At 45.1% G+C, this 12,073-nt stretch overlaps 1 protein-coding gene across 2 annotated transcripts in view; it reads left to right on the top strand.

The window, feature by feature from the left end:
• The window catches only part of Fig4 (FIG4 phosphoinositide 5-phosphatase), a 114,884-nt gene that overhangs the window by 39,195 nt on the left and 63,616 nt on the right, over positions 1 to 12,073 (top strand). For both annotated transcript variants that reach the window (XM_052751492.1, XM_052751494.1), the window contains exons 6-10: positions 2,573 to 2,721; positions 4,762 to 4,890; positions 8,131 to 8,231; positions 8,720 to 8,882; positions 9,281 to 9,378. In XM_052751492.1, the coding sequence (XP_052607452.1) occupies positions 2,573 to 2,721; positions 4,762 to 4,890; positions 8,131 to 8,231; positions 8,720 to 8,882; positions 9,281 to 9,378 (640 nt within the window). The remainder of the gene's footprint in view (positions 1 to 2,572; positions 2,722 to 4,761; positions 4,891 to 8,130; positions 8,232 to 8,719; positions 8,883 to 9,280; positions 9,379 to 12,073) is intronic.

The raw sequence follows: 12,073 nt of genomic DNA, 5'->3' as shown, positions 1-12,073 counted from the left end.
GAGTCAACTATTTATTTATAAAATAAACACATATATAATGTGAAGCTAAAATTATTATGTCATAGGATTCTCAATGAAGTGATTTTTATCCACACGTGTTTCATGGTTGCATGTTTCCATGTGTTGTTTGTCTTTATCATCTACTTTTCAGAAGGTTGTGTCATTTTATGCTTATAGTGTCTGCGAGTTAATACTAAGGCTTGGGCTCACTCTTTGAAATGGGTTCCTGTGTCACTCTTGACCATACTGAACTCTGATCAAGTCATTCCTCAAGTTAAACTACTTTAAGTTTTAGGATTTGTAAGTAGGGTTTGAAGAAGGTTATGCAACACTCTCAAGACTCAGCTGTAAGAAAAGCTTGTTTTAAGTAGGAAGAATTGATTGTTGAAGTTCAGAAACCAGCTTGGTGGTGATGCTGCTGTTTTGAGACTGGGCTTCACTATGTAGCCCAGGCTGGGTTTGACCTTGAACCTGCCCCGGCTTGCACACGCTGGGATCACAGGCCTGCACCACCGTGCCCCACCTTGCACATGATGGGATCGCAGGGCTGCACCACTGTGCCACAGCCTGCACAAGCTGGGATCTTAGGCCTGCACCACCGTGCCCCAGCCTGCACATGCTGGGATGGCAGGCCTGCACCACTGTGCCCAACTGGAAACCAGCTGCTTAATCAGCTCATCTCCATTCAAGGCTAAGTGCTAGTAAATGGATCTATTAAGCAAAGGTGCTAAAACTGAGTTTTACAGACAAAACTGGAATTCATTTCAGTCAAATTATGGAAATAAATGGAGAAATCATAATTTATGTGTGTGACTCTCCCAAGAGAATTGTAATACTTAAGATACTGCTTAAATACTGCACTTGAACCTCAAGATAGCTTCTGAAATTCTGTGTTAAAATGGGCAACTAGAAACACTTAAAAATTGTTAATCTTCATCACACATCAGAATTCAGAGACCATGGCAGCATGCACAGGACCTGCACGGGTCTGCACCAGTTGGGGTCACAGAGACCATGGCAACATGCACAGGACCTGCACAGGTCGGCACCAGATGGGGTCACAGAGACCGTGGCAGCATGCATAGGACCTGCATGGGTCTGCACCAATTGGGATCACAGAGACCGTGGCAGCATGCACAGGACCTGCATGGGTCTGCACCAGTTGGGGTTGTAGAATTGAAGGGAGAAGTGGACACATGTCTTCATCCCTAATCCTGGAGCTGTCTTCAATTGATTACCACTTGGAAATGAAAATTTAGTTTCCTTCAAGGGAGTCTCACTGAGAAGACAAAGTACTCTTAAGGGCAGGCTGCATGCTCAGCAGTAGATGCCAGCAGAAAATGAACTCCACAGCATCCTTGTCTCATAATGTCATGTCAGGGCTCTTACTTGTTTTCTTTTTTTAATTATCTTAGTATTTTTTAAATTTTTATTTTATATATATATACACACAATATATATATATATATATATATATATATATATATATATATATATATTGTATGTATGTATGTATGTATTCCCTCTTCTCTCTTTTTACCCTACAGATCCTCTTCATATGTATCATGGCTTCCAGTTTAGTGTGGTTATGGGATTCTTGAGTGTGTGAATGAGTGGGTCTGTCTCTTGTGCCTTCTCTTGGGCTCTTTTCTCTCTGTTGGTTTGTTTTGTCCAATTCTGATGTGACAGGTTTTGTTTATAATCTATATTACTATATTATTGGCTCATAGAGAAACCTGTTTGTTTTCTAATGAGAGACAGAAAGGGGTCGATCTGGATGGGAGGGGATGTAGGGAGGAATTGGGATGGGTGTGGGGGGGAATTATAATCAGGTTATTGTATGTGAGAAAAAAATCCTATTTCAATAAAAGGAAAAAATTGTTGATCTTATGAAATCAGAATCAAAATAGGTTTTTTTTTTTTTTTTTTTTGCCTAAAGACCAAATTTTATTTATCAAGACTGTTGTAATTTTTGCCTCATTTTTATTTTCCTGGAACAGGTTTCACTGTAGTAGCCTGCAGTGTATACTTACCCTGTTTCCCTACGAAGTTTGCAGTTAGTGGTGCTCAGGTGTAAACGGTGGTAGAGAGAGCCGTGCACTGTTGATGACAACGTTGTCCTTCACTGCACTAGCCATAGAACCCGTTCACGGACATAGGAAAGTTCAACTTGGTACGAGCGATCAGACTTAGATTGACATCACCATGAAGCAAAAAAAAAAAAAGATGCATGTTGTACCAGTCAACGAACGTACACGACCCACAACGTAACTGGTATTTCTAGTGTAAAGATGTAAGTCGGGGGGCGAGGTTTTTGTATAATTTCCCATCATGTTTCTATGTGGCTATTTTTTAAAGTGCCCCTTTAACAGTGAAATAACAGGTATAAAGTAATTCAGCTCACAGATTGCCGTTCCTCGTGGGAGCCAAGCCCGGGAAATACCTTTGCTTCTATAAATTTTCACGTCAGAATTCTCTTCTCAGTTACAGCTATGATCTGTCCCACTCGCGGAGCCAAGCCCAGGAAATACCTTTGCTTCTGTAAATTCTCACATCTGAATTCTCTTCTCAGTTACAGCTACGATCTGTCCCACTCGCTTCAGTATAACCTTACCGTCTTGCGAATGCCCCTGGAGATGCTAAAGTCCGAAACGTCCAAGACACGCCAGGAGAGCTTTGACATCTTTGAAGATGAAGGATTAATTACACAAGGTGGCAGCGGTAGGTGATTCCTGCACACCCAATACATGCTAATATGGCGTCTCATTAGCTTCTCCCACACTTCTCATTCCTTATCCCTTGGTGGTCTTTATCCTTACAAGGGTTGTTTAGGAGACATGACCTTGACCAATTCATTTTTAAAGCCACCGTTAATCACCATATGATTTTATTAATAGGCCAGCCAGAAATCATATGTTGTCATTTTCTAGAAACTCTTCATATACTTTTTAATGGAGCACATTCAGACCTAGTCTTCTGGTGAAGTTTTACACACCATCTAATTTTCCTTCATAGAGATTAGTCAATTATGAGTCAGGATTGGGGCAGAAGTTACCATGGGTTGCCTGTTATGTGCTGGACATTGACATATAATATTCTAAGCCACATAAAACCTCTACTGGGCAGGTATAGGGCAGTTGTACAGAAATAAAGACACTACACGACAATTAGTTTTGGTTTGCACTTCCTCTTAGTTGTTTTAGCTTCATGTGTTATCCTGCACGAACATCACTTAATCTGGTTAATACAACTAGACCATGGTCAGGGCATGGGCGATCCCAAAAGCGTTGCCGAGGTGGATATGCATAGCTGGGGGTGTGTGGAAGGCTGAGGAGGGTCTGGAAAGACACTAAACAAAATCAGGACAAGATGGCGTCGTCACCTCAGCCATTTCAATGCTAAGTCACTTGTGTAAAGTGGCAGAGTGGAAGGTCTGATACAACACTGCACCCCCAAACCCTGAGCATGCTCTGATCTTTCCTCTCCTGCAGGGTCTCCTGTAGCCCAGGCTAGCCTCAAACTTGGTGTAGAGCTGACGATGATCTTGAACTCCCCCTCCTGGTTGCTCCTCCCCCAAACTGAAATCAGAGGCATAGGCCAGGTACGGACACCGTGTCTGGTTCATGTTGTGCTAGGGATTAGACCCAGGGCCTCATGCATGTGAGGCAGGCATGCTCCCAGTGAGCTGCGTCTGAGCCCATACACATTCCCTTACATGATGCGCTGAAAGGGCAGAGGACATCTAGGGTTGTTTGTTCCATGTTTATGTGTGGTATGTCTGTGCACCGTGTGTGTTTGGCACACACCATGAAACTGGAGTTCCAGATGACTGTGAACTGCCATGTGGGTGCTGGGAATCAAACCTGGGTCCTTGGCAAGAGTAGCAAGTGCTCTTTACTGCTGAGCGTTCTGTTCAGCCACTAGTTTTTAATGAATTAAATTGGAATGATTTCAACCTAAATAAATGCCCAGATGACACTGTGAAGGGAGGAAGATGGGGTTACCTGGCCAAATCCATTCATATAGAAATGTGATTATTTCTTATTTTTCACTCCATAAAGTTCTGTGACACCCATCACTATTTATTCATAAATTCATCTTAATATGACAGTGTTTGGTGCTTCTGATTTCTCCACATGAAAAAGCCTTGGTGTAGTAGCCAATGCCACATGGGAAGTATGAACAGCGCACCCCTACCCTTCCCATGCAGCAGCGCACCCCTACCCTTCCCATGCAGCACTGCACCCCTACCCTAAGCCTTCCCTGCAGCAGCGCACCCCTACCCTAAGCCCTGCACTGCAGCAGCGCACCCCTACCCTAAGCCCTGCACATGCATCGCTCGTCTGTCTCACCTTCACGGCAGCTGCCTGTTAGACGTGCAGACGGTAGCACCCGGGAGTAAGGAACACCCTGATCCTCTCAGTCACACTCCTGAGAGGTGTGCCGGAAGTCCTGGGCCAGGGGCTGTGACTGCAGACCGTGTTCTCTGTACCTCGCTCTGCCACATCTGGCTCCATCCACGTGTCTGTCATTATGCCCTTCATTTGGTTCTCATTTTCTTTTGAGTTAAAAACTCTGGTAAGTCAGAAACTCATTTCTTCTTTGAAAGCACAGTACTGAGTCTTAGTAGTCATTAGATTGCCCCGTAAGTGGCGGTGTGTCCAGGCTTGTATTCTGAAGTTAAAAACAGAAGTGGAAGGACTTAAACATGTGTTGGATGTCAAAGTCCTTATCTTTCTGTTACCAACTTTTGTTTTTCAGGAGTATTTGGGATCTCCAGTGAGCCTTATATGAAGTATGTATGGAATGGTGAACTTCTGGATATAATTAAAAACACCGTGCATCGTGACTGGCTGCTGTATATTATTCATGGGTTCTGTGGGCAGTCAAGTATCCTTTTTATAAACACTTAAGATGCACGTCATTATGCTGTGCCAGAGTATAGAACGGTTGTACATTGTAAGATTAGAATTATCACTGTGTACCTGCCCTAGTTAGGGTTACTACTGCTGTGATAAAACACTATGACCAAATTTAGGGAGCAAAGGGTTTATTTGGCTTATGCTTCCACATCACTGATCATCATGGAAGGAAGTCAGGACAGGAACTCAGGCACACAGGAACCTCAAGGCAGGCACTGATATAGAGGCTGTGGAGGGGTGCTGCTTACTAGCTTGCTCTTTTGTGGCTTGCTCAGCCTGCTTTCTTATAGAACCCATGGCCACCAGCCCAGTGGTGGCCCCACCCACAATGGGCTGGGCCCTCCTCCATCAGTCACCAATTCAGAAAACTTCTTGCAGGCTTTCCTGAAGCCCAGTCTTATCGAGGCATGTTTCAGTCAAGGTTCCCATCTCTCAAATGACTCTAGCCTATGTCAAGTCAACCTAAAACTAGCCAGTACAGTACTCCAAGAGGAAAACTTGCTCATCTAAGTAGAAATGCAATGAGAAGTGCAGACTCTTAGGAAGTGAGCAGACCTTGTAGGAGCACAGAATGACTATAAACACCAAGGATGAAAGAGCCTTGTGCATAGCACTCTCACTATAGCCAGTAAGGATTGTGCATATCTGGGAGAAGGAATGGGATGGCTGTTAGGTGGGAGGAGCATGGAAGGTTCATGAGAACAGACCTTGACCAAAGCCATAAACGTAAATCAGACCCCAGCAGTGAGTACAGAGAGATACCACAGGTTGGACAAGCACCACGAGGGTAGACCTGGAAAAAGTAGCTATTTTCTTGTGATGTGTATGTGCAGCTCTGGGGAGATGGGATGTGTCTTACAGTTTCTGTTGCTGTGAAGAGACACTGTGACCACAGTAACTTTATAAAGGAAAAAGATTTCATTGGGGTGACTCATAGTTCAGAGGTTCAGTCCATTATCATCATGGTAGGACATGGCAGCATGCAGGCAGACATGGTGCTGGAGAAGGAACTGAGAGTTTTACATCTTGATCCACAGGCAACAGGCAGTGAACTGTCTCACTAGGTGTAGCTTGAGCATAGGAGACCTCAAAGCCTGCCCCCACAGTGACACACTTCCTCCAACAAGGCCACATGTCCTAATAGTGCCACTCGCTGTGGAGGCCATTTCCTTCCAGACCACCACAGGATGACGTGGGAAAGGTGAGAGTGGGTCTCAGATTGCCTCAGTAGTCAGTTGCCACTCACCAGATTGACTTTGTCAGGCCAAGGACTTGACAGTTTAGTCCAGGAAGGTGACATGTCTAAAGTAGTCCACGAAGCTTGAGTTGACAGCCATTTTCCAGCTGCATGAGGTAAAAATGGGATGAGGGGTCTGTATAAGAAAAGGCTGCAGTCATATTTGAGGCCTGACGAGGTGGAGGCCTGCTTGGGAAGGACTGTGATGGACAGGTGTTGACCCTTGAGTGAGGACAGTGAGCTCACTCTGATGCCAACTTGGTTTTTCTCCTCAGGTTTACTTTTCATGAATTCTAGCTAATGGTGACGCCGTCCAACAGGCTGCCATTGTGTTGTGAGGAGGAGGAAGCAGGAATGCCAGCTAGCAGTGGTTCATTTCTCTTGTTACTCTTTGAGACGACAGAGGGCAGTTGTGAATTCAGTTTTTATTTGATACTTTTCCCTTCCACCTCAGGCTTTTAAAAGCCTACAGTGAAATAATTAAAGAACGGTTTTCGAGGCCATGAAGTGCATGATGTGGCCATCATTGTGCTGCCTTCTTACACTCTGTGGAGAGTTTGGGGGTAGCTGAGAGGCACAGCCTTGAAGAGCTACAGCAGCGCTGCTTTCTCTGTGCTGAGTTGGGGTGGGAAAGTAGGCATGGCTGATACAGGGACTTTGACACAGAGCTGGGGAGAACCTGGCTCCCGGCTTCGTAATGACTTCAACTACCTGACAAAATCAGGTCCTGAGTCACTTTTGTCTCTTTCCACAAATGCAGTCTTCCCAGGAAGAATTCAAGTGTTTCCCCACCAGTGACACCAAAGAGAATGTGCTACGGTGTCTAAAGACCATTTCTAAAGTATAGTTCTAGCCTGGTTTCTATTTCCGAGAGCTAGCTCAGGGCCTGGCATACGGTAATTATAATAAATGTTTGTTTTTAAAATAGCAAACAGCATCATAGATTATCATTTTAAAGCTCATTAGTTTAAATGATGAGTCTGGGCTTTTGGTGATCAGTCATTTAATGAATTCTGGAAGCCTGTGTGGTGATAGGCATAATTGCTGCTTATTAAGTATTTACTACAGGCCAAGCACCAGAAATTTTACACCAATTACCCCAGCTCATCCTCCCAGCAACCCAGCAGCAGTATAGGCTGATGAGTCTCTTACCCAGAATGCTTATGACCATAGTGTTTCAGAGTTTGGATTTTTTTAGATTTTAGAATATTTGCCTAAACCTTAGGTAACTTGAGGATGGAATTCAAGTTCATTTGAGTCTCATATACACCTTGAGCAATGGGACTGAAGATATTTATGTGATATTTTTAGAGTACCTATGGTTTGATTGATCAGAAGTCTATAATTTGGAGTCATAGTGGCACCAAAAAACTTACGATTTTAAGGCATTTTTTTTTTTTTTATTTTTGGACTACAGTTGTTCAGCCTATAGCCGCTTTTTGATCCATTTTTCAGGAGGTGAGATTATAACTCAGAAAGTTAAGGAGATGACTTAAACAAGATGATGCTGTGTATTGATCAAGTAGTTCATGGCAACACATTCAGCGTTAGGCTTTGGATTGCTTTTGTAGTAGTATAGCCACTCCTTTGCTCGGCATTAACCACTTTTTCCTAATTCACACTTAACATTAAATGGCACGTGCCCTCGTGGAGAGGCGTGCGATGCTGATGAGTGAGGAAGGGGTAGTGGCATTTCTCACGTGTTTACCTGGTTATGGGGAGAGACGTAATTCAGTAAGTAGCCTGTATATCTCCTTGGAGGGTCAGAGCAGTCACCATGTGAGCAGGTTGGGCGTTGCCGTCAAACCCAGGCAGATGTGAGGAACTATTGGGCGCCCTGCTATTGCGTTCCCGGTGGAGCTCTTGGCATCTGAAGGCTATGGGACGAGATGTGTTACATGCACAAAGGATGATGATTCCGTAGCCTTCTGGGCCAACCACAAATGCTGACACCTTAACTTGGTTTCTAAGAGCTGCTGATCTACGGGCGGCCAGTGTACGTGACTCTGATAGCCAGAAGGTCCAGCAGGTTTGCTGGGACGCGTTTCCTCAAGAGAGGCGCAAACTGTGAGGTAAGGCCACAGACTGCTGTGAGGTTTTAACCTTTTAACCTTTCACATCAGTTTTGCTGACAACGATGGAGCTGCGATTTCTAATCAATTAACTTCTTAACATCCTAATGTGTTTCGCCTTCTCTCTGGTCTTCAGAATTGCGTTTTCTTAGATTCTTGTGTTTTTTTTTTTTTATCTCCTGAATAATTTCACACAATTGTTTTTCTTTTCTCTGCCATCCTACCATTTATACTGGCCAAGATATTATTTGATATTTGTGTTGAGTAACTTATTTGATTTTTTTCTAGTCTGTTCTCTGATGTTTTAATTGTTTTTCTTTATCATGTTTTAATCTGCTTTTTCCAGTACTCTGAATGTTGATGGTGTGTGGTTTACCGCTTTTAAGGTGTATAAAGAATAGGAGTTATAATGTCATTGTGTGTTTGAATTTTTTTCATTTAAAAGCTCTAAGAGCATAAACTATCTCTGATTGCATCTCTCTTTCCAGGGCGATGTTGCGAACGAAGTGGAGACTGAGCAGATCCTCTGCGATGCGTCAGTGATGTCTTTTACCGCAGGCAGTTATTCCTCTTACGTACAAGTTAGAGGATCGGTTCCCTTATACTGGTCCCAAGACATCTCAACTATGATGCCTAAACCCCCTATTACACGTGCGTGCGTGGGCCAGCCTGCTGGGAGTTGCTTTTGTCTGCTGTCACTCAAGATGATGATTGTTGTCACATAATAAGCGGTTGGGTTTTGGGGAGAGTTTGGTCCTTTGAGCAAGAGCCTATGGAGGAGTAACTTCTGTTAGCTTTCTGTAGTGAATTCATCCTTAATTCTAACTATTAGTGAATTGCATGTTATTTTGCTTCAGAAATGACAGTCATTCAGATTTAATAAGTACGTGCTGAATGAGTGTCCAGTGAGCTCCTTGAGGAGATTTGGGAAATGAAGGTGCTCGTTTAGTTGAATTGCATTTCTTTTCAATGTTTTTGAACACCCTACACTCGTTTTATTTCTGCCTCGTAGCTCCATTCAGGTATTTTTTCGCCTCTTTTCTTCTCAGTGGACCAGGCAGACCCCTTCGCACATGTAGCTGCTCTTCACTTTGACCAGATGCTTCAGAGGTTTGGCTCCCCCATCATCATCTTGAATCTAGTGAAGGTATGATGTGCTCATCGAACACACGGGGCCAGCTCTCCTCAGACAAAAGGCATCAGCCAGCTGGGCTTTGCCTTCCCCAGAGAAAGAGGGAAGGAGGGAGGTGGGGGAGGGAGGGAGAGGTGTCCGCTGTGGGCTTGCTGTGTTTGGGCTGCTGTTCTTCGTCCTCAGATTCCATGTGGCTCCTTCTGGCCTTGCCCTGGGGAGCTGTTAGTAGATCTCTGAAGGGAAGAGGGTGATCTGGTCTACAGGCTCCTGGTTTCCTTGTGTGAACTGGGGCTGCATTGAATTCCTCTGTCCCGGAACAACCTAAGAACACAGATGAAGCTGCTACCCTCTCCTTGATACAGCTCACTCTCTCCGCAGTCTAGAAGGACTGTAAACCAATGTGGAGCAATAGGAGCAAGTGTTACAGCTGTGAGGGAAAGGTACCCCGACTGCTGGAGGTCAGGCTGTACCTACAGCTGTGAGGGAAAGGTACCCCGACTGCTGGAGGTCAGGCTGTACCTACAGCTGTGAGGGAAAGGTACCCCGACTGCTGGAGGTCAGGCTGTACCTACAGCTGTGAGGGAAAGGTACCCCGACTGCTGGAGGTCAGGCTGTACCTACAGCTGTGAGGGAAAGGTACCCCGACTGCTGGAGGTCAGGCTGTACCTACAGCTGTGAGGGAAAGGTACCCCGACTGCTGGAGGTCAGGCTGTACCTACAGCTGTGAGGGAAAGGTACCCCGACTGCTGGAGGTCAGGCTGTACCTACAGATGTAAGGGAAAGGTACCCCGACTGCTGGAGGTCAGGCTGTACCTACAGCTGTGAGGGAAAGGTACCCCGACTGCTGGAAGTCAGGCTGTACCTACAGCTGTGAGGGAAAGGTACCCTGAGGGACAAGCTCAGAGATTGGCTGGCTTCCCTGCTCAGGAACTGGCTGGTTTTCCTGCTCAGGGATTGGTTGGTTTTTGTACTGAGTTGGTCAGGGCCAAAGTGTGTTTCTTTCACTGGCCCTTTTTAACCTTTTGGCTCTAGTTTCAGGGTCAGGGTGTGTTTCTTTGGTTCTGGTTTCAGGGCCAGGGTGTGTTTCTTTCATTGCTCTGGTTTCAGGGTCAGGATGGGTTTCTTTGGCTGGCCCTTTTACTCTACGCTGGGACCAAAAGGCTTCATTTAGGAATGAGGTTCAAGAATCAGGTGGGCTTGTGAGAACCTCAGGCAATATGATATAATTGTCTCTCAGCCCTCAGCTTCTCCATCAGAGTACACTGACTGATCCACACACCGTGTGCATAAACGGATATGCAGGTCAGAGGCCTAGGGTGGAGGGCGAGATTATCCAGTAACTTTTAAATCCATTGCACCCAAGTGAATTGAAAGAACCTCAGCCAGAGGCTGAGAAGACCTTGACAATATCAATAAAAAGATTTTATTGTATTATGTTTGTGGCAGTGGCCAGCAATGTAGCAGTGTATGAGATTATTCTGTGAGGTTGATTAGCAAATGTCAGTTTAATTAAAAAATAAACAACAACAATAAAAAACCAAGGGATCCTTGTGCATTTAATTACTTAGCCAGTATTTTTGACAGTTTTATATGTATCAAGGTAATTGTGCGAACAGTTCCTGCCTTTGTGGAACGACCAGTGTGAGGGGGGAAATGTTGACTAAAGCATAGCTGTCAATCAGGAAGAGAAGAGGAGTGGTCAGTCTGAAGAAAGGGGCGTGCCCTGGTGCATGCCTGTGTACGTGTGTGTGTGTGTGTGTGTGTGTGTGTGTGTGTGTGTGTGCACCGTACATGTGCTTACTCCTTTTCGACAGCCTCAGTTTCTCTTTAAGGTCGGAGTAAAAGTCACTTGCTCAAAGTGGGGGGTTTCACAGTAACAGAAAGTTGAACAGTCTGGTGTAACTTGACAGGAGACATCTAGACATTGTAAGAGTCCATATTGAGTTGATAAAAGTGACTCCTTAAATGGAACCTCTGCTCCTGCCTGCCTTCGCCCAGCATGGCCGTGTGTGGGCACACGAGCACAGATAAAGAGAGGTAATTGGGTTCATTTAGTTTTGCCAGACAGATATCTAAAAAGATAGGATCAAACACGTTTTGGATATTGACAGTAGCATGGTTGCTGTGGACAGTGAAAGCGGAGTGGGCTGAGGAGAAAGAGAGAGAGTGAGGGGCTTCTTGAGAGAGGGGAGCAGTGGGTAGCTTGGAGTAGTTGTAAGGTGGAGCATTTAAAGTCAAAGCAATCTTAAAATAAAAGCGGTTCTGGGTGGGAGATACTGAAGGCAGAGCAGCTCCCTGTGAGCACAGGATCTGAGGTGAGAGGGTGGGAGGGGGCTGAGCCGGAGTACAGCTGGATCTGGAGGTACCTGAGTTAGAACACAGAGAGGCTGGGCACGGGGAGGAGGTGGGTGCTTATGGGGGGGAGGGGGCAGGGGGCCTGTGCAGTACAGCTAAACGCATGGCTCAAGGGAACAGTGTGGGTGGTAGGTGTGCTTCATCAGGAACGTGGAGGAATATGTGGTCCCAGAGTGGCAGAGGCAGTCAGTGTCCTTTCTTTTGGTTTCTGTGATCACATGCAGCCAAGGATTGACTTTACGAAGATGATTATAATGTCCACACATGTTTATTCACATTAATGTGGAAGTTGTATATTCACATCTTGTTCCCTGTCTGCTCGCAGCAATGTTGGAGCTGATAATATATAACTTGG

This window comes from Peromyscus californicus, unplaced genomic scaffold (genome assembly GCF_007827085.1).
Source record: "Peromyscus californicus insignis strain IS unplaced genomic scaffold, ASM782708v3 Scaffold_22__1_contigs__length_63687245, whole genome shotgun sequence".
Taxonomy (NCBI): Eukaryota; Metazoa; Chordata; class Mammalia; order Rodentia; family Cricetidae; genus Peromyscus; species Peromyscus californicus.
Note: the sequence above shows the minus strand (reverse complement) of the source record. Positions and strands in the feature narration are given on the sequence as shown.